The following is a 22,974-nucleotide window of genomic DNA, read 5'->3' as shown; positions in this document are numbered from 1 at the left end:
GCTTCACAATAGATTCTCACAGGCGCCGAAGTGCTGCGTCTGCTCTTGTACAGATGTGTGGATGTGTAGAGCGTGGATTGACAACTTGTGGTAAAACCCTGACCCTGCACATTAGAGGCTTTGTTTACATTTACAGTGTGCTGTAACTATTTAAAGGTAGAGCAACCCCGGAGTGGCTGCTCAGGAAGCTCACCAGACTGGAATTTGGTCTAGAATTTCTGCCCTTGAATATATTTTTGAATTCAGCTTTAAAAAAGACAAGTTCATGTTTACTATCCAGAGATTTCCTGTGTACTCCATCACTTATCATTTATCGTGATAAATTTATTATCATGATAACAGTATTTTTTATTGTTGTCACGATGAATTCCATTTAGTGATGTTTAAAATCCCCCAAAACTGTTCTTACTGTTGAGATTGTTACTTTTACTGTTTTCTCCACTGTTCGTTCAATAGAACCATCAATAAATACCAATAAATTTTAAAATATAGTTAGAGTGTCCTGCTTCATGAAACACATCACACTTCTTATGTGACTGGTTCCCAATGAAGTGCCTTGCAAATGGAAATGTTTTTATTTGTGGGGCTCTGATTGTCGTGACACACGGTCAGTCATATACCGGTAGTTACCTGAAATAAACCTTTGATGATATCTTAGAATATTGAGCTTTTCTTACATTTTGATATGCTTTAAGTCTAATTGAAGGAAAACATAAAAAAATGTATATAAACCTTATGGAGTTTTTAAAACTTTGCTTAGTGTGATTATCCAAGCACAATAGTTTGTACAAAATTGGCTTCTCATAAACGTAAACAATCTGCTTTCCTTAGCACTCTTGAAAAAGAGAGAAGATAGTGTTGTGTTGATGTTTCTCTTTGTTTCCTTTGCACCTGTTGTCATGCTGATATGTTTCTACCCCACCTGCACTTTCAGAGAGTTTGCTTGGCGTGACCCAGAGCTGATGGAGGTAATTCACATGCTGCAGCACCACTTCCCCTCAGTGCAGGCCAATGCAGCCGCCTACCTGCAGCACCTGTGCTTTGGTGATAATAGAGTCAAAAGTGAGGTGGGTGGCGTTCAACTGATACTGTACGGTGTCTTATTCCAGTTTATTCATCCTAACCTGTCATAATTGTTAAAACTATTTACATTATGTTAATTTATTTTAATTTAGTCATTGCAAATTGTATATTTAAAGGCAATGCCCTATGTATGTCAACAAGGTACATTTTTTAAGCCTCAGGGTTTTGATTAGCTTCGACTTTGACATTATATCAGACTCTTTTATAGCAATAAGTTGCATGATGCATCAATGGAAAGTTCAACATTTGGTAATTCTTATACAAAGAGAAGACTAAGCCAAATTAGCTTTAAATATTTACGTTTTTATTTGTTCTTAATTGATAAATTAGATTGATAAAATAAAAAAAATATATTGAGTATAATTAGTATTTTGTTTCCTGAAATGTTAGTTTTTCTGTTCACATTTAAACCGTTAAAAGCGGCCATCTTCAAACTAAACTTTATACTGTAAAAACTGTGAAGATAACACCAATTTCATTCATAAACTTTTTAGACTTGTATTTTATTACTATTTAATTCATGGTCTGGGTTTATCAACTCATTTCCAAATAATTTGACAGGAATTGAGTTTTTCCAACAATTTTCTCTCTTTCCACAAAAACAGAACAAACTCACAAGTATTATTCATTTTTAGACTATTTTTATGGGCATTTAAAGCCCTTTCTGTTTTGTTTATTTGGTATGATGAATTTTATGAAAAACCTGCTATTTTATAGAATGCATGTAATGTATTCAGTATAAAAAGTATATTTTGTGCATTGAAATGTCAAATCTCAGAATATTACTGAATAATTCATGCAATTCAATTTAAAGCTGTAGCTTTGTTTTTGTACACTTTGTTTTATTCACGTCACTCTGTGCACAGAAGCAATGGCTGTTTTTTTCCACCTGTAATCTCCTGTGGTTAAAGCTTTAGTTCCAACCAGCATTACTTTTCCAGATAATTTGTGTTTGGTATGAATAAAATCCTTGCTGCTGAATCTCTTGTCACATGAATAAATTCATGGTTTTTGAATTCCACATAAACTCATGGTTTTTGTTCTCCCCTAAAAAAACAACTGAACAAGAAAAACAAAAACTGCTAAATCCCTTCCTGAGTGAAATTAACGCATGACCCTATTCACCCTACTGCCAGGTGTGTCGACTGGGAGGAATTAAACACCTGGTGGACCTGCTTGACCATAAAACCGTTGAGGTCCAAAGAAACTCGTGTGGGGCTTTGAGGAACCTTGTTTATGGGAAAGCTATGGATGAAAACAAGATTGCTGTCAGGAACGCAGGAGGGATCCCCGCTCTGCTCCGCCTGCTGAGGAAGACGGTCGATGCAGAAGTGCGGGAGCTCGTCACAGGTTGGTCAGCATGAGTGGAGAAGCTGCTTTTCACAGTTACGTTGACAGTAAATCTGCACATAAAAATAAAAATATATATATTTTTTTAAATTAATCCACCAATTGCTTTGCACATATACAGACATATTTAAAATGTCTGTTTATATACAGTGTATGAGATTTCTTTATATATTTTATTACTTCATTGTGCAGCAGGTTTTTGCTCCTACTTCGATCCCATAGTAATATTGGGTTGCCCTACATCTCTAAACTCATCATAGCTTAATAAGTTCAAACAGCACTGACCAAAGTCAGTTTCTTATTTACAAAATACTTATTTTCAAAACAAAAAGCAGGTATTAATGTCTAAGAGATTAAGTTTCTCACATTTAATAAGTTTTTGTTTCTTGTTGGTTTGATTGATGAGAGATTAGATGACTTTGCTAATAAAACTGCTTTTTAACTTTATCTAATCATTTTTTAGCATCATTACTGATATCAGATTACAAAAGTTTTTTTGTTTGTGTCGTTATTGAAAATGCGGTTGCACTGTGACGAGATAGGACATGTCCCGTAGCTCTTTCATCTACATCTCCTATTGTTTGGAGCGACAAATATGGACTACCTCAGTGTGCTGTTAGGGAGTCGCATGTAATTAAGATTCTTTGAACATACAGTCAAACAGACCTGGCAGTGTTGCCCTCTCTGGGAATATTAGTATAGTTTTCCCTGCCTCTCTTAGCTGATGGCCTTTACCATTCTGCTATGTAAAATAGTCTCCACATCTCCCTTTCTCCTCCCCTGGACTTCATACTACTCTGGTTGTTTGTATTGTTTAAGCCCTGTAAACATGTTATAAATCCATGTTGTTTTGGATAAGGGTGAAGCACTACTGGAATGAGCAAACCAAAGACATTTGGCTTCCAGGTGGCTGAGTCAGCTGTTTGTGCAGGGACTCCAGTCTTCTTTATTGCCCGGTTTCAGGTTACAGTCTAGTAGTCCCCAGGGGCAAAACAATTCAGCTGGAGTATGAGCACAATAATTTTGTATTAACTGGGAGGAGATTGTTTTCAGTTTCCTCTATCAATCAAGTGTGTATTTACTTTGCCTAACACAAATAGAGGGGGAAAATATTCAGCATTTTTAAAAGGGCACAAGAGGATAATTTGTCTTTGCTCTCACTTGTTTTTATTAAACGAGTATAAAAAGAAAATCTAAAACATATGTCTTTGTGCTGTTTATTTAGACCTGGAAAGAGTGTAGAGGGACTCTTTTTTTTTTTTCAAATCAGATTGAGCAGGTTTTATGTGAACTCTGTTCAGGTGTTCTGCTTTCATCCACTGTTCAGAAAGCCTGTGGTGGCTAATTGTTTGTACAGACCCCAGGGTGGGATGTGGGGGGTCTGTTTGAAAAGGTCAGCAGTACAACATCACCTTTGGTTAATTACAGCTAATGAGAACAATCCAGAACTGTTACCGGGTCGACAAGAGAATCCCACACTGTAGCTTAAAGAGGAGCAGTCAGAGATCAGTCACTTGTCTATAATTTATTTGTACTTACAAAGCAGCCTCTGAGTAGTAGGTATCATATGAATAATTAACATTCTTGAGCATTTTAGTTGAAAGCTAGTTTAAAAGCTAAACAGTGGTGCCTGAAAGGCTTTTTCTTGCCTTCTGCAAAATGTTCAGGCTCGCTGAGGGAGAACTCCCTCCTTGCTGCCAGTCTTTTGTCATCTTGTGGTCTGGTCTCATGTCTTGTGTCCTGCAAGCTGCTTTAGTTACTGTTCCTTGCACAAACAACTCTACGTCTGATCAAAAGGTCAAGCTCACCATTCTAATTCGACCTTTATTTCGCACATTCGGGCTCTGTTTATTATTCCAAATCAGCTTTTACCTTGGATTTTATTTCACTTTGAATCCTTAATCATTCTTTTGTGCAATCAAACGCCTTAACTCAGAGTTGGCAACTTACAGCAGACCAACCATTTTATTGAGATTTTTTTTTTTCTGTTCTTTTTTTTTGTGACAGACCAACACAAAGTAGTTGTGATGAAAAATGAAGTATCTTCAGGATTGATGTTCAGTATCAGTTTTTTGGGGTTTTACATGTGGAACAAAGATACATGAGGTTGCTCACTTTCAATGAGAGCCCCTTCTTCCACATTTGCCGTTTGCTCTCATGGCTTGTGGCAGTCTTCAAACACGACGTCTGATGGTTGTCTGTAAACTGTGGATTTCTTATTGATTTTCTCCCGCTCCTCCAGAGTTACCATCAGGCTGTAATTTGCTTCTCTGGTTAATTCTCTCCTTTTCCAGCTTGTCAGTTTAAATAGGCAGCCATGTGTTGATAGATTTGGCTTATAAAATAACCCTGCTTTAAGCTTCTCTACATTTGAATCATTTGAATCCCTAAGATAGGCTATGTGCTGCTTGGTCTGAGAACTTGAACAAAAAGCTAGATTCTGAACTTACTGACAAATTTACAAATATCGATTTACTTATAAAGTGACACCATTCATACATTTACGCATTGTTTTCATACACCACATATCATTTTGATTTCATTTGACAATTTTGCCTTTCTTAGTGTTGATCTGTACATTGCAATTCCAGTCTGTGAAAAGGTTCAAAAGGGTGTCAGTAATTTTGCACAGCACTAGATGCTGTGAGTTCAGCTAAAACGCACCCTCTACCCTTTAAAGTACATATCAAGACGATAGACGACGGTCAGTCAATAGAGCATTGACATTTTTCAAGCTCAGCTCCCTGAATTGAAAAGGTTAATAAACTGGGCAGTTTTTAGATTATCTGCCCCATTACAGGCTTGACCTAAATAGTGGCCCTGTTAAAGCTTCACCAAGCAATGTCTTTGACCCGCTGATATTTAATTCAGAGACAGAGATTGTCTTAAAGGAGCAGTTTCAAGTTTTCTGAATCGGTCAAGGTCAGTTTCTTTTTGTATGAAGGGAATTGTTGTAACCAAGATGTAATTTATCTTTCACAGAAGCTTGGACTCTTGGGAATTTATATAATCAAAAGTGAAATATGTAGCTGCTCTTTATTGCAAGCATGTGCATTTGCAATCCCGCCTGTTGCAGAACAGAAAAAAATGTGGAGACAAGTTCAAAAACTAGCAGCGATGCATTTCCTACATATCTGTAGCTCCTGATAAGTAAAGTAGATTCAGGTTGCATTCACACCACGCCTGTTAAGTCCGCTTTAATCAAATTCTGGTTCGTTTAACTACAAAATCTGGTTCATTTGGGGAGGAGTGACTGTGCACTCAAACTATAATTCAGTTTGAATCATAGTGGACCAGAGTTGCCCCCAAAAGCATTAAGCGGATGCCAGCACAGGGCATTCTGGGTAAATACAACTAAAACATACATACAAGTCTACCAGCAGTGGGAGAAATAGCTTCTGGTGTTTTACCAAAGACAGCAGAGAAATCAGACAACTGTAAAAATCTGACACTACTAATTTCATTGACATTTCTTGAAGAAGAAAATTGCGCTCTGTGTCTTCTTTGGGGAATTTAATGTTGTTTCCTTCAGTACTTTTTGGTGCAGCGCCACCAAAGGCAAGGGGGTGAAGAGGTTTTTCAGGGGGTTTGGTTAGTTTGACTCAATGCAGCGTGAAAGTGAACTACACCAGCTGAAGATGTAACACATGTTACAATTTTGGTTCCCAATCGAATTGAGTGTACTGGACTATCAGGTGTAAAAACACCCTCAAACACTTTCAGCCCAGTGGGCAATAGTTAGTTAGAAACTCATGATGACACCCATTCACTCAATCAATAACCACTTTCACACATTGGTTACGCCTCATTGGTATTAAAAAAAGTGTCCTTGTGAAGCTGTCACTGTTTCTCCTTGATAATTCAAAAAAAGCTCAGCTCAGCACTAAAACAGTGCTTTTCTTCTACAAGTAGTGACTGCAGAACCTGCTAGGTCATAGCAGTGGTTTTGTTCTGTCATTGTGTAGGTAGCAAGAGGCGGTAGCTTTGTACCAAAGATTGCATGACCGTTTTTGAACCCAAGAATTTTGTGAAGTCAGTTTTGAGTAAATTTTGATTCTGACCTAAAAGGGTAAATAAATTAAATTGATGATATTTAAAAGAGCATTCTTTATGTGACTCTACACATTATTTCAGTAGCCTTGGTGAGTAGGTTCAGATTGAGACGCCTAGAGAAGTTCAAGAAAGTGGTTGATTTTGACTGTCCAACCTGACTTGTTGGAAACTTAAAAATCTCAAATCTCGGTGGGTAATCTGATATAGAGAGTACATGAGCCCTACCAAGTTGTTCTAACAATGGTCTGACATTTTAAATGGTGGTCTCCACTATCCACTGTCTGGAAGTTGTTATTGAGGGAGAAGGACTCAAAAGTAGCCATTTTAGAATCAGTGTGGTATTTAAAAATTACAAAAGAGGAAGCACAAACACTGGAAGAAATTTTGAAGGGAACAACTCTCCACAAAGATATGGCTTAGTATTATTTGTTGTGCATTTGCCATTAGTCTCTTACTTCCGTTTTTCTTATTTCTGCTTTTGTTTTTATATTTTTTATTTTAGTTTAAATAGGCCTTTTTTTAATTAAGACCAGTTATTTAAATTTGATTAGATTTTTTTTTTTATCTGTCCATATCACAGACATAGACAGATTGTAACAGGTTGTGAGGTATAAAACCTCACAACCTGTTACACATTACACATTTAATCTTAAAAGAAATCTTCTTTCAATTTAACTCCCATCTTATTAGCAGCTTCCTAATATATTCCTTCATTTCCCCATGAAAGCACTCTGAGTTCCTTTCTGTGATCGTTTTATAAATTAATGACCCTGCTGCTATTACATTGTTTTTTGGATCACTGTTTAAAAAGTCTGCGACAGACTGGCGACCTGTCCAGTGTGTACCCCGCCTCTCGCCCGGAACGTTAGCTGTGCCCCACTAGGGACAAGGGTGTAAGAAAATGGATGGATGGATGTTTAAAAAGTCAAGTAAAGCCACAAGAAAGCAGCAACAAAACAGGACAACAAGTATCAAGCTGATATAAATGTGTGTGCACACAGAAACAAATAGACACAGTTTTGGTCCATCTGACTGTCAAATATGACTTATGAGTATTGCTCCTGGTGTTACTCCACTGACAGCACTGTCAGTCACACCTCAGTAATTCCTGCAGTTGATTTCTTCAGCATGTAGCCTCCACAGGAATAGTCTGATATCCTGCAGAGACCGTTCGTTTCTGCAAATTGCCGGTAGAGTGGGTGTGGACCTGAGGAAAGTGTTTGAGGGAAGCTGTGGATTGAGTGGAATGTGAAGATAGAGCAAAGACATTGGTCAGCAGGAATCTGACTATTTTTTTCCTGTATTAAGCTGGAAACTCTTTCAAGACGCTCCTTTTCTGAGTGTTTTGGAAATCAAAAATATAAAGTTGAATGTGCTTGAATAAGTGCATAAATGTAATAATACTGTGTCAAGCTTTCTCAAGCAGAGATTGCTTCCCACCTTTTGCTCTGCTTTTGATATGCAGAATCATTCACACCGCTGCCAGGCTCCTGTATGGTGCCCATGCCGCAAATTTAAAAGTCAAATAGACATTATCTTTGGTTTTATTATGATGATTTGTCAAAATACGGACACTTATGTGTGGACTTTATCATATTTTCAATTATTGAAAGACATTGATAATTAAAATAGCTGAGTCCATGACTTTCATTAGTAGGCCACAGAACACACCATACTTGGCTTCAAGTGTTTTCGCTGGCAATATCCAGGTGGGTTCTGTTCCACAAAAACATGTGGTAATTGTACATGTTCACAGTTAATGGTGTTAATTTTATTAACCTATCTAAATAATGCCAGATCACATTGTGAGTTTTTTCTGTCTCCATGTGGTCGCTCCTCTACAATCAGCTCCTTTTAATGAAACACCAAACTTGATAAAAACTGGATAAAAACACACACATCACGCTCTGTCACCAATGCAGTCACACACAGTTGATCACACGGTTTTGTCAGCAGACAAAGATCACACTGGCAAAAACATTGAGACCTTTCAATGATATCTGCATTTTCTAAACTTGCCAAATTTCATTTTGATTTCAATATGTAGTCTGTGAGTAGAAGCAGGAGTAACTCTTTCACTCCTGGTACATATGACAAAAGTAAAAGTGTACAAAAAAGCCCAAGTGCTTCCTGCCCTACTCCTGACATGCAGCAAAAATGAAGTCATCACCAAATAAAAGGTTTTGACCTGGCTTGACTGTCAGAGGAGAAATACTCCCCCTGGCTGTATAAAATTGAGCTTGGTAAGGAAACGCATACATAACAGAGGGAGAAAAAAAGATACAGCGGATAAAGATTGAAAGGTGGAGAGAGACGGAAAGAGATGAAAGATGAGATAAACAGAGAGACGGAAAAAATGGGGAGAAAGATAAAAACACTATCTATCTATCTATCTATCTATCTTTATATATATATATCTATATATATATATATAGATATATATATATATATATATATATATATATATATATATATATATATATAGGTCATATGTTTCCCAAAGCCTGCCTCTGATTGGTTGATTAGAACTTGCTGACGACTCCTTCCATGAAAATGGTTTTGGGAAAGCAAACAGCATGCTTCTCATGCGAGGAGCTCACAGATAAACATTGAATTTCTTTTCCTCCTTTTGTCACCATTGTTTAACATTAGACTGTAAACTGATTTTCTTTAAACTCCTGATAGAGCAATGACCATTCAACAGCATAGCTGTAGTAAATGTTTGCTACTGGTTTATCTTACTAGTGATAAACCGCTAGTTTATCACTAGTGGTAAACTAGTGATAAACTAGTTAAATGCTATTGCTAATGCTAGTACTAGTTAAATACTAAAATGCTATTGTACATTTTAGTGAATAAACTTTAGGTTCATTAATTTTAAATATGTTGTTTTCTGAATAAGTAATTGTAGTGTAAGCATGCTAGTGATACATAATCTGAAAAATAAAAACTTTTATGGCTACATTGAATTAGTGACAAAGATTGTTCAATGGAAGCTGAAAGAATTCACCCCTCAGAGAAAGTTATAGCTGAAACTGATTGATTTATGTATATTAATGCAGATAAATATCAACTCTACATATTACAATATTTTCACTGCATATCTTGTAAAGCTTTGCCAGCACTGTCAGAATTGGGTTCCAGGGATCTATTATATTCTTTGTCATTTCTATTTCTTCAAATAGAGTCATGGAACAACAGGCTGAGAGAAAATAAAAACTGAATTTGGAGGGAAGCTGCAGAAGTTAGTTTTTATTTAGATATACAAATAAGATTTCAACCTGTGTGACATGAAAACACACAAAAAATGCTGGATTTGTTTGTGGATTGGTTCTGATCAGCTCATTTATATTCTGCCAAAATCGGAACAAATGTCCTCTCATTCCACTTTATAAGATAAATACATTTAATTTATATAGAAAAATAGACTCTGATTAATCCAATTATATATACAAATTCACGGTCAGTTACATACCTTAAAAGTGGATTCTAGTCATCATATTTTGCAGACAAATCGAGTTCCTTATGCCAGTCAGTGAAAGGTTTTCTATCCACAAAGCACAGGTGATTCCATGGATTCATGCAGTTTTATGTGTTTGCAAACTGAGCAAATTGTTATTTACAGACAGCAGCAGATTTGACTTTATCTGGTTGCACACATGCATGTTTTACGTGTCCCTTTTAGTTTTGTCGTGGCAGCATTTGTGAGCTGTAGCTCTGTGTTTATTCTCGAGACTTTACAGTGCACTCGAGCTTGTGCTGCATTAGCCTCCTGCAAGGTTACAGATACCCTGCAGAAGGCGGCTGCTGTCTTAGTATAAGCCTTGCAGCAAGAGCCATCTAATTAGGAGAACATGCTACATGCTGGCTAATCCTTGACAGATGCAGCATCAAAGGCTGTCAGGACTTTGCAATATTATCAGCAGTTACCATAAGTATATTTGAATAGAGTGAAATGATAGAAGACTTTCCGTTATTTATATTTCATTTGAAATGCTGGAGACATAGAGATTCTTGCCTCATCCTTTCTTTTTTTTCAATCCAAGTAATAATCTCCACCTTGAGGATATCCTCTGTAGATGAAATCTGATGCATTGATGCTAAAGCTGTGCCTTCATTCTAAAGAAATGTTTAGAATGAAACATTTCTGTTTCAATGTCTGAATGCCTGCTTGTTTGTTTGCATTTGTTCTTCAATCCATATTGAGCCCATTGGAAGTTTTTTTAGTTATTATTATTTCTCTTATGAGTTCCTCTAAATGCAGATGACAACTGATTAAAGAGGAGCCCTGCATTCTTTTTTTTTCTTTACTTAACCCAGGGGTTCTGTGGAACCTTTCTTCATGTGATGCTGTGAAGATGACAATCATCCGGGACGCCTTATCCACTCTGACCAACACTGTGATCATCCCTCACTCTGGATGGAGCAGCTCTACATTCGACGATGACCACAAGCTGAAGTTCCACTCCTCCCTAGTGCTGAGGAACACTACAGGCTGCCTTAGGTAAACCACCTGATGATCACGCTGGACACTAGCCCCTCACTGTGGGCGTTCGCCGCTATTACATCTGAAATGTGTTGTCAATAAATGTGAAATTTTGTCCCATAACTTTTTTTTTTTAATAAAACATTTTAGGGTTTTTTTAGATCTCTATTTCACATAAATTTTATCAAGTCTTTAAAAAATAATTTTAATGTTGTCCAGATTTCAGTAATATGCAAAAAGTTAGTAATATATAGAAAAATATTTGCATTTCTAATCTTTATTTCTGGTATCCATCCATAGAAAAGAAAAGAATGAAGAAATTGTGTCCCTTCATTCCTTTTTATATGTACTTTTCTGTTCTTTGCTTCTTTCTTCATCCCTCAATCTATCCCTCCCTCTCCTATTCCTTCTTTCATTCTTGACTTTCTTCCTTGTGTCCTTCCTTCTTGCCTTGTTTTCTTCTGTCCTTGCAATCTCATCTTCTTCTTTTCATCTTTCTTAGTGCTCTTTTTATCATCCATTCTTATTTTTTGTGTTCTTTCTTTCTCCTTTCCATCCCCTCTGATACCTTCTTTTTTGTCTTGTCTTTACTTCCTGGCTTCTGTCCTTTCATCCTTGTATCCTGTGTTCCTGTCATTTTGTCACTTTTTACCTTCCTCATGGCTTTTCATTAAGTGTTTTTCTTCTTTTATACATCCATTGCATTCTCTTTTCCTCCCTTTTTTCCTTTATTCTTTGTGTCCTTCCTTGTGTCCATCCGTCGATTAATTATTATCTGTTGAGATTTTGACTTGTTCCACATTGAAAGGCTGCACGCAGAAGAAATATCTGTGTTTAATGTATATGTTTATGGTTAACTTTGTTCAGCAGAAGTCAGAATTTTTTACATTATAACTGTAGGAACCTAAAAGACTTGTACTATTAAGGTTCATAAAAAGTTTTTTCTCTATCCTGCGGTATGTTGCTTTGCAAGTTTAATTAGTGGCAGTCACTTCATGTTGTATGTGTTTGTGCATCATGTGAATATACATAGGTATGGCTGAAAGACCTTTATTTACTGAGCAAAGAACAATACTTACTTGAGTCAGGCCACACAAAGTCTCCTCATACATTAAAGATGGTGTCTGGGAACGACAAAGCCCACATTACCATTTCAAGTTGGAGACACACAGCTATCATTTTGGGCGTTTGTTTACTAAGCAAAGCCCCAACTTGAATAGCTAATGAATACGTGTGTGTGTGTGTGTGTGTGTGTTCTCATGTGTTCATGTTTTTTTTAAAAGGAACCTGAGTTCTGCTGGTGAGGAGGCCAGAAAGCAGATGCGTACTTGTGATGGCCTGGTTGACTCGCTGCTCTACGTCATCAAAGCCTGTGTAAACACATCCGACTTTGACAGCAAGGTACCTCACAAAGCCTGCTGCCCACCATTGCACACGCACATACACACACACCCATCTACACACACACGCTCTCAGGCCCGGGGGAGAATATGCAGCCAGTTGATAAGAAGCTCTGGAGAAAATACCCTACTTATCCTCTTTGAATCATTTTATTGCCTGCGTCTAAATGACCCTCAGAGCAGTTAACAGAAACTGTTTGATCTGCTTTGTCACCCAAAGCACAGGCAGAATGTGCATAACAGTGAACCTTAAGCATCAGATGTTAATCATACAGTAAATGAACATTTATTCAATGGCTGCGGCAAAGGAAGTACATCTTCTATTCATGAATCCTTGGATTATGAAAGTTAAGTGAATCATCTGAAATGTGGCGATTCTCCCTTTGGCAAATACCCTAGTCAAGCAGATAATGTTCTGTATAGCTAGGGAATACAAACCTCTGTAAAAATGGATTTATAATCAATGCATTCTGGATAATTCTTCAAACAACGACTCTAAGAAGCATATTCCAAGTGTAACATTATTTACAGAGGTCTAATTAGTAAACTTTTTAAATTGCAACTTGTAAAAATCATATTGACAAACTTAAAGCCAGATTTGTGATCTGGTGCCTAGTTTTGATGCCTAACAGCAGACTGTTGGTAGGCAACTAGATGTTTTATTCTTTTAATATCCTCAGGTTGAAATTGTAGCTTTATAACACATAGCAACAGTATTGCTGTTGCAATATCAGTGAGGGTAATATTAATATCTCAAAAATCTGTTTGGAATGCAATATTTGTTGGCTATTCATTTCAAGTGTCAGGAATTCATGTTTTGCATAAAAGTAATAACTCCAACCTATTGGATGTAGTCCCACCAGAGCAGATATTCACACCTAATAACAATAAAAGGGCAGAGGAAGAAGAAAAAGAAAAATGATCACAGGAGATTTAAAAGCAATGTAATGGCAGATGAGTGTCAGGAAGATGTGGGCTATTATTATTATCACAAAGATCTCTATGTTTGTAGTCTGGATCAGTATTATCTGAATTATCATCATCTTATGAAAAACGTATTTCGATCATCCAAATTAACTGAAAATAACAGAAAATTACCCTAAAATATATACAGATTTAACTTCACGTTTTGAATTGAATTACTGAAACAAACAAATTTGTCAATGATATTCTAATTTATTCAAAGGCAGTAGTAATAATACGACAATCTTTATTCTGCTAGAGAACTGAATAATGTATCTGGTCTCAATCTTAGCTACAATAACCTTAACTTGTAATATACAGTTAACAAAACAATAAAAATATTGATGAACATTTCAAATCAACAATAGCTTTCACAATTGTTAATTATGAAAGTGTTTATGATGTTTTTATGTTTTCATGATTTAAAGCACTTTGAACTGGTTTATTATATATATGCTTTACACATATATACTTAAATGATTGATAAGGAATTTGCAAAAATTATGATACAAAATGTTCATACTACTATATCCTAAGCAAAAGTGCATCTCACCTGTGTATTTTAGTCGTCATTTACTTTAACGGTACAACTATTTTGTTTTATTTATTTATCGCCTTACCTTTATTGTAACAATGAACAGAAGAATTGCTGCCTTTATATTGCTTAAACACTGTTAACCTGTTCTCATATACTTGTTTGGATTGATGCATGAAGTTCAAGCTTTTATTTTCTGTGCCTGGCAGATTGTGGAGAACTGTATTTGCACTCTAAGGAACCTGTCTTATCGTCTGGAGCTGGAAATGGTGCCATCATCATTTCCAGTAAACCAGGAAATGGATGGCTTACTGGGCCGAGAGTCACCAAGTAAAGAGGTAGACTCCAGCTGCTGGGGCAGGAAGAAAAAGAAGAAGAAAAACAGCTTGCAGGAGGACTCAGTGAGTTTTGTGTTTTAACTGGACTATTATGCTTGTTTATGCTTCATAAGTTGTAGATGCACAGAACTTTGGCTTTTCTTGGCCAATTGTTTTCCATTTGTTTAATGTCTGAATTTTTTTCACACAGGAAATATGTTTCTAGTGTACATAAGTGAAAAATGGGCTGCAGGTGCCATAATAGAGATGTTAGAAAATAAGAAATTTGAAGATGATCCTTATTTATGCATTAAAGTAAACATCAACAACTACCATAAGACTTTTTTTTATTTTAAAATATAGAAGAATGCCTACATTTTGGTGTGTTTAACAGTGAACCTTAAGCATCAGCCAAATTAACACATTCTGATCTCTAGAAGATTGTCTGATAAAATAAAATTATTGTTATTAAATGATTCCTAAAGCATCACCCTTTCACAGTCTGATTGCAAGTTGTTGTGTGTTCAGTGGGACGGTGTGGGGCCCATCCCTGGCTTCTCCAAGTCTCCAAAGGGGGCTGAGATGCTGTGGCACCCCTCTGTGGTCAAGCCTTACTTGACGCTGCTAGCTGAGAGCTCCAATCCTGCCACTCTTGAAGGTTCAGCAGGATCTCTTCAGAACCTGTCAGCTGGCAACTGGAAGGTACAGTGCAAATGTGCATTCATTCAAAACAAAATGCTGATTTTCTCATGCTTCTCTGCCGTTGCTGTGAAACAATGCATATAAATGGGCTTAGCTGTTCAGCTCTTCTGCATCAGTCAAACAAATGTCAGTTTAACGCTTGAAATCACAAATGCACATCTCAAGCTCATCAGTATTCCCTAGTGGCACAGATACCTTAATGAAATTTTCATCTGTTTCATGTATTCAGTTTGCAGCGTACATTCGTGCAGCAGTTCGTAAAGAGAAAGGGCTTCCCATCCTGGTGGAACTGCTGCGGATGGACAACGACAGGGTGGTGTGTTCAGTTGCCACGGCTCTGAGAAACATGGCCCTGGACATCAGGAACAAGGAGCTTATTGGTCAGGAGCCAGTTTGTTGTGTTTGAAACATCTTGGACTGAAAAAAATATACTATACTAAACTATTTATGAGAAATTTTTCAGCTTTTTTTATGTTATGTATTGTAGTTCATGCTGTACCAATAACCCAGATACCATGCTGCGAATTTGTTTGGCTTAATGCACAATCTCACATGATGTGTTGATCTCATAAGTACAGTCTGAAGTTTACACGTTTTCACTCTGGACATAATCCAGAAACGCTCTTGTAGTTTGCCAAGGCCCATTTATTTCTTGTAAAGTAATTGTGATTGACTACAGATGGCAGCTTCACTGAAAGAAACAAACAAACACATAATATGACTGGAAAATCAACGAAACTCTGTGCAGATTTTTACAAGGCAAGAATGTTGTCAACACCAGTTTTGAACCAGTAATGAACCAAAGATTGTCATTTACTGGCATTTAAAAACTGTTAGGAGTGAAAGTTAGTTTGCCAGAGTTCCTAACAAGATTTTATCTTGGGGATTAATGAAAAAAATAAAAGAACTTTTTTGGAAAGCAGATTTAAAGGAGAGATGGTTGAGTTGCTTTCGTCAACTCAACCATCTATTGCCAGAGGAATAATGAGGCGATGAAGCCAACACACACTGAACCTTCCGTCCTTTATGATGGTGCTATGAACCATTATTAATTATTTATATTAGGATAAGTGACAATATTTGTAAGAGATGGCTCAAATCTAGTGCGACCAGCAAAGCTAATGCAGAGATCTCTGTGTGTTTTCCATAATCGGGGTGAATTCTTGGTTCAATTAATTTCCAAATCCTGCATGTTTTATAACAGAGGTAGATGGCTCAAAAGGATAAAACAGAGCAACTTCCTGTTATCTAATGAGTCTCCCTCCCTGCCTTAATGAAGTGCAGAAATGTCTTTTGACATAAAAAATACTGCTGGCATTCAAATGGCTACATCTCTATGCATCCTCTGAATTCATATTTGAACACCTCACTGATATTGAAATGAGTTAAATTTCTATTGCCATAGAATATGTGACCTGGTGCCTCTAGGTATGGTGCATTCAGTAACAGAAAAAGGTTGGGACTTTTGAGCTGCTAGACAGCCTGTACCAGTCAGGGGTTTTAAATCTGTAACCTTCCGCTCAGCAGATGATTTCTCAATGCATCTCTTTTGGAAACTAAACGGTGTGTCTACGAGGACACTTCCAAACTCATCATAGAACCACCAGATAATTTGTTGATAAATCTGTCATTAAATCAGTCCTAAATTTAAATGAATATTGAGCGAGAAGCTTGCATGACTGGGACTTTTCTGTGATCATTCTGTCCCAGGGAATAAAAAGCTCACAGTCTAATATAAATATGACATTCATGTGCATGATGAGCATATGTCCCAGCTAAAGCTGTGTGGTAATCCTCCTATACGATCCTGTGCTTCATAAATTCAGTAGCAGGATTCCGTGTCTGACGGCGCGGGTTAATAAGGTTTTAGTGATGGTTAAATATGCTTTTTGAGGTCTTTGTTTGACTTGGTGCAGCAAGTATTCAGCATCTTTAGCCAGGCTGCTGCACTGAAGGACAGATAAGGAAGGCAATCCTCCTTCACACTGAAACACACATACAGTGTCATTTAAGAAAAGTGCCTACCATGTGGCAGACCCCAGCACATTGAATGTTACTCCTTTATTTAGATGACATTACATACTGTTGAGGTCAGCACAGAATTTATTTGCAAGCTCATTGCACAACATGTTAAAAAATGCATCAAAATCATGTACAAATGTGATGCATTGCCCCCTCATTCTGTCCTTGCCTGAGCTTCTGCAGCAAACCTGCAGTACATTGTGTCATTACGCATAAGCTGCAAGTCCGGCCTCGCTCCCCTGCAGGGAAGTACGCGATGAGGGACCTGGTAAACCGCCTCCCTGGGGGGAACACCACCCTGCTGTCGGATGAGACCGTGGCTGCCATCTGTTGCACGCTGCACGAGGTCACCAGCAAAAACATGGAAAACGCTAAGGCATTGGCCGACACAGGTGGCATCAAGAAGCTCGTCGACATCACCAAGGGCAGAGGAGACAGGTGGGGTTGCCGACGCACACGTTTGTTAAAATGCTTTTCTCAACACTGGACAGTGGTCCACACAGCAAGAGCAGCTGCAGCCATTGGGGAGGTGGCAGTGTGTTCCTTGAAGTTTAACATCTCGATGGAACAACGCTGCAGCAGCTATTTTTAGTTTGCTGTATATTCAGTACGATTCTAGGTTAAAACGAATTAAGGACAGCCTACTCCATCAATCATGCTGTCTTGTATTAATCACAATGAATTCTTGCTCAGAAATGCATAACAAAGTTTGACTGTTTTCCAGGTATTCAGTGAAGGTGGTGAAGGCAGCAGCTCAGGTGCTGAACACGCTGTGGCAGTATAGGGATCTACGGCCCATCTACAAAAAGGTTCATACAGTTTGTTTAATCCTAAAGGTTTCAATGATTTTATGATTACATTTTAAATAGAAATATTAGAAACTGTCTTACAATAACATGATGTGCTGGATTTATTTATTTGTTTCAAATAATGTTTTGGAGAAGTATTAATTTTATTAAACTTGGTCACCTTTTGTCACGTAACACCTACTTGTGTATTTCCGTTGGATTTCATGTGATAGCCCAACACGAACAAAGAAAAATTATGCATGTTTTTTTTTTTTATCTCAAAATTTTATTCATTAGTTTTCAGCCCACTTTGGTCTGATGACCCTAAATAAAATCCAGGCTAGTTAATTGCCACATAATTAGTAAATAGAGTCCAATTGTGTGATAATTATTTTCTGTATAAATCCAGATATGTTTTTGAAGACCTCAAAGGGATTTTAGAGAACATTGGTGTTAATTAATCATTTGTAAAAAGATAGAGTAGGCACTATGACACAACTGCAAACCTACCATAAGGTAATGACAGCATTTTAGATTTCATTTTAGCATTTAGGATATTCATGTATTTGAATGGCATGGTTACAATGCAAAAGTTGGAAAAGCATTGACCCTCCACAATTTAGCAATACTTTGTGTTGGTTTATTACATAAAATCCCAATAAAAAGGTTTTGATTTTGTGTTGGTTCCTCTGACTGCCACTTTCTCCCCTCACAGGATGGCTGGAACCAAAACCATTTCATCACCCCAGTGTCAACACTGGAACGGGACAGGTTCAAGTCCCAGCCCACCCTTGCCACCAACACCGTCCAGATGTCTCCAGTCAACCACCCTGGTACATTCTGGTAGCTTCGAACCCTGCAGCCAGGCGGCAGCAGTGAAACAGGAGCTGTGAAAATAAATATGCAATTTTTTTCTCTCTCCACAGCCGCCAGTGCCACGTCATCTCCGGCAATGCTGGGCATCAAGGAGCACAGAAGCTCAGTCAGAGATTATCAGAGAACTCAGTCAACTATGCAGTTTTATAATTACCAAGGAGATGGCAGTATTCACAGAAAACAGTATACAGGTACCTATCTAAAACATGGTGAACTTTTAAAAGAAATCTAATTTAAGTTATGAATTATCTGCTCTATTCTTGAGATCACTTTTTGTTCATTTCCACATGGTCATTTTGTTACCTCCTTTATTCTCCCTACTGCTCCCAGCAGATCCACTTTTATCTCCCCACTATCAGCCCTATGACAATTGGTCACTTTAACTTCAGAGCTGTTTGCGCTAAAGTCCATCTACTATCTAGAAGCGAGCGCTTCGCTATTGTGCTTTTAACACATTAGGTCCTAGTCGCAGTGAGTCGTATGTCTGGGCAATCCAGACATACAACATCCAGACGACAGCCCTCACCAGCCTCCACTGGTTGATGGGATCAGGAAGCGGGCAGAGTAAACGAGCAAAACTGCAGCTTTGTCAATTCATGTTCTGGGAAGGGAAGTGGAAATTGAGTTTCTGGATTCCACCAGTTTGATAAAGTGCCAATGAAAATGCCCATCCCCGATGGTTATGTAAACTACAGTGCAGCACAGGCCAACCCCATTATTTGGTGGTATTTCTCTCCAGTGAAGCACAGCCCATTTGATCCTACTCCATCTAAATACAGACATTTGCCATTTGGGGATGTGCAGACTCTTTATATGATATGAAATGAGGTGTTTTTGTATTAAATTCCTCCATTTTATTCACAGCAACAGTAACTTTATTGTTATTGTTTTTTCCAGGGTCTGGCAAACCATCTCCATATTACTACTCATCACCCACAAGAGAGGAGCCCAGAAGATCACAGGTGAATATAATATTTCTTCATAAAAGTCTGGTCAGACCTCACAACCTCTCCATTCTTAGCAACAATACAAGCGCATATGAAGGAATAAACTTGTTTTATGTTTTGTTTAGATCATTTATTTATTTATTTTTACTTTTTAACTTGGTTCAAAAACCAAGCATGACGTTTTAAATATATTTAATTTTACTTCACAGTCCTTTGTTGTAGCTAAAATAACTAACTCATAGCCGAGGCTTTTTCACTCTCAAACATTTTATTTTGTTCAATCAGACATCTCCACATTCAAAGTTTGACACATGCACAATCAGTATGGGAGAAAATGCTAAATGAGATCATCAACTTAACTGAAATATTTTCACCCAGTAACTAACTTTGACCATCGCCGTCTGCCACCTTGACTATACCAACATAACATTGATCAGTTGTTTCTCAAATTTTTCTGAGGATAAAAGTTTTTTTTTTTTTTTTTTTAAGTTAATCTATTATTCTACGTGGACAGTTTGAAGGCATACAAAGACAAATAGCTAAAGTAAACTAAAGGCAACCCTCACTCCATAAAGCTTCCCAGCTCATCTAAACCACTTTATAAATACAAAGACCCTGCTACACATTCTGCTGCCGTTGCTGGGAATAGCTCAGCACATCAGCCATTGTGTGAGCAAGAGTGAATGTGACTGCTGGGATTGGGATGTCCTCTCTGTGTCTCGGGGAGCTGTCCCTGCAGGACACGTCCATGTGTACCCATTCAGATAACAGACACAAGGAAAGAAAGGCACCAAGCGAGTGAGTGTGCTCCAGAAGTTATAGACGTTCCTTGTAGTAGAATTAAATGTAAATCACCAAGTTTTCTTTGGGATTAATAAAGTATTTTTGAATTGAATTGAATTGAATTTGAAAATAGTCAAACTAAAGTTACCAAATCTAAATGACAATACCTACATTGGTAGATCAAATCAAACTGAATATCAGAGTACCGTAGATGTACTAATCAGATTATGTGTGTACTAAGTTGGAATGTCCATTAAGATTCCTTTCTACTTTATGAGTAAATACAAAGCAAAACCTAAAGCAGCCAGTAACAGTTAAGTCTATACAGCAAATGGTCACACTTCCTTAAGGATTCTGGCTTCCATAATGCTTTACTCTATTTAAAAATTTAAAAATTATTATTTTTTTAATTAATGTAGAATGCTTAAGCTAGATAATATTTGCATTTTCAAAATCTGTAGGCTGCAGACTCCAGCACAATGTCACATTCACATTAGACCCAGCCCACAACATGATATTAACAAAGTAAACAGGGTTTCTGTGGGTTCTTCAGGAGATAGATCAGAAACACGGTGTGCTCATCATGATGTGTTTGTGTTCCTTAACTGTTCTGAGCATGCACAAAGCTTGTGTGATGGGATCGTTGTGGCTAGCTTATCAACGAAGTGTGTGTTGTGTGATGACAGGCTATTCTGGCCTCACGCCAAAGCAGCATCCAAACCAAGTTTATTTTGGGCTGGCAGCTCTGCAAGTATTTTATCTTAGCATTTTTACCAGTGTATCTATGTCGTATCTACATCAGTCTCCATAATATGAACAGCAACATCAACAATTTATGACTCTGAGACCTCACGAATGGACAGAAGAGTTGGATATCATCAGTTTAAAAATGATAACAGTCATTATGATGGACACCTTGGAGTCTATCCAAGCATATGTATATTAAGTAAAAAATAAACACTAGGACCAAGAATACAGCCTTGAGCAACTCCACTGGAAAGATTAGGCATTTATGACACGACCTGATTCACACAATACCGAAAGATCTCTAAGAATGGTAAAGATAAAAGTAAACGCAAGAGGTAAAGTCTCCTCTGTCTGCTGCCAGCAGAATCCCCTTGGAGATGTTTTCTTGGAGTTCTTGGAAACCATAAAGTGGTCTTGGATTTGGTGATGGGTTTCTAACTGTGAAAACTACATTAAAAAAAGGAATTTAGAGTAAATTCATTTTAGAAATACTTCAGTAACACATCGACTTAATACAAATCCTTAGAATGAATTAATGCAAGGCCTTCCTTCCTCTTTTCTTGCAGCCTGTGTATTACACAGAAGATCCAAGTCGAAGGAATTACGACACATACAGGATGTACCTGCAGCATCCTCAGGGCTACGACGATGCGTATTTGGAAGAAGTCATCACCTACCCTCCTACAGCAGACTACAGCTCCCAGCCTCATGGACTGAAATCCACCTCTAACTATGTGGACTACTATGCTAGCACACGGAGGCCTTCCTACAGGGCAGAACAGTACCCAGGTTCTCCTGACTCTTGGGTATAAGTCTGGAGATGGATCTACTGTACAATCCAAGAACATTTTTCCAGACTGATTTCTTCTTTCACCCTGCAGCAGAGGCAAGGAGCAACACAGGAAACTTCTTTCATGAACTTGGGTTTATGAGTGTGTTTGTTTTAAAGTGGATGTGCTTGTATGGGGAGAGGTGAGTTCAGCAGAGCGGCAGCAGATGGAAAGACGGGATGTGTGCCAAAGAGGGAAATCATGGAATGTTTTTAAAGATTATTTTTCATTTCAAGAATAAGATGGAATCATGGCGGGGGGGGACGTCGAGTGAGAGTCCAGGACACTATCGTGAGAAGAAGTGTGTCATGTCGTGTGTAGATATTAGCTTTAATTTCTTCAAGGAACTCATAAGTGTGAGAGCATGATTAAAGGTGTGAGTCATGTTAGTGAGGGTCCGCGGTATGAGTCAAGATGTGGGGGGAAAATGTATGTGCTGAAGCCAAAACGGATCATGAACTCATGTGTAAAGAAATAAAATTTAAAAAAAGACTAATTAACTAATGATGTTAGATTGTACAGAGGGATCAAAGTTTATCTGTACGTAATGTTGAAATTGTGTAATGCAATGGAGTCTTGTACATTTCTTTGATTTTATTGTAAATACAGACAAAAATCAGCATTACTTTGGTTTACACATTAGCACTGGTTAAAAGACTAAACAACTTGTGCCATGTTCTAAAGATATATAAATATACCGATATGTGGAAAAAGATGGCATTGCAACAACTATGTTAACAAAATAAAAGGTCATTTTTGTTTTTTAAACCAGTTGTTTGATTCTCTTTATTCTAACAAATAGCGTGGAAGTGTTCAGAGAGACCTGAGGGCCGTGCTCTCCTACAGTCTGAGTTTCATTTCATGTTTGCACAGAAGTGGGTGAATGAAGGAGGCTTTGAACCATTTGTAAAGCTCCTAATGCTTTATCTACTCTAAACCCAACCCAACACTGAGCCTACACCTGTGCAAAGACATTATTATAAAATGTATATACTTAAATCATTGCTTTGTAAACCGCAAGGCTGGATTATGCTCATGAGTGGTGGCCTATTGGTGAAAATGTCTGCAAGTTTTAAGTTTAAAATATACCTT

General features: G+C 37.6%; 1 protein-coding gene across 7 annotated transcripts in view; it reads left to right on the top strand.

The window, feature by feature from the left end:
• The window catches only part of LOC122840024 (plakophilin-4-like), a 91,913-nt gene extending 69,263 nt beyond the window's left edge, over positions 1-22,650 (top strand). For all 7 annotated transcript variants that reach the window (XM_044132131.1, XM_044132134.1, XM_044132130.1 and 4 more), the window contains 13 exons: positions 935-1,067; positions 2,220-2,433; positions 10,807-10,990; positions 12,256-12,373; positions 14,080-14,271; positions 14,716-14,889; positions 15,119-15,269; positions 17,157-17,349; positions 17,636-17,720; positions 18,415-18,532; positions 18,626-18,766; positions 19,473-19,537; positions 21,619-22,650. In XM_044132131.1, the coding sequence (XP_043988066.1) occupies positions 935-1,067; positions 2,220-2,433; positions 10,807-10,990; positions 12,256-12,373; positions 14,080-14,271; positions 14,716-14,889; positions 15,119-15,269; positions 17,157-17,349; positions 17,636-17,720; positions 18,415-18,532; positions 18,626-18,766; positions 19,473-19,537; positions 21,619-21,864 (2,014 nt within the window). In that variant the 3' untranslated portion in view covers positions 21,865-22,650. The remainder of the gene's footprint in view (positions 1-934; positions 1,068-2,219; positions 2,434-10,806; positions 10,991-12,255; positions 12,374-14,079; positions 14,272-14,715; positions 14,890-15,118; positions 15,270-17,156; positions 17,350-17,635; positions 17,721-18,414; positions 18,533-18,625; positions 18,767-19,472; positions 19,538-21,618) is intronic.
• Positions 22,651-22,974: the final 324 nt, after the last annotated feature.

The sequence above is a fragment of the Gambusia affinis genome, linkage group LG11 (genome assembly GCF_019740435.1).
Source record: "Gambusia affinis linkage group LG11, SWU_Gaff_1.0, whole genome shotgun sequence".
In the NCBI taxonomy this organism is placed as follows: Eukaryota; Metazoa; Chordata; class Actinopteri; order Cyprinodontiformes; family Poeciliidae; genus Gambusia; species Gambusia affinis.
Note: the sequence above shows the minus strand (reverse complement) of the source record. Positions and strands in the feature narration are given on the sequence as shown.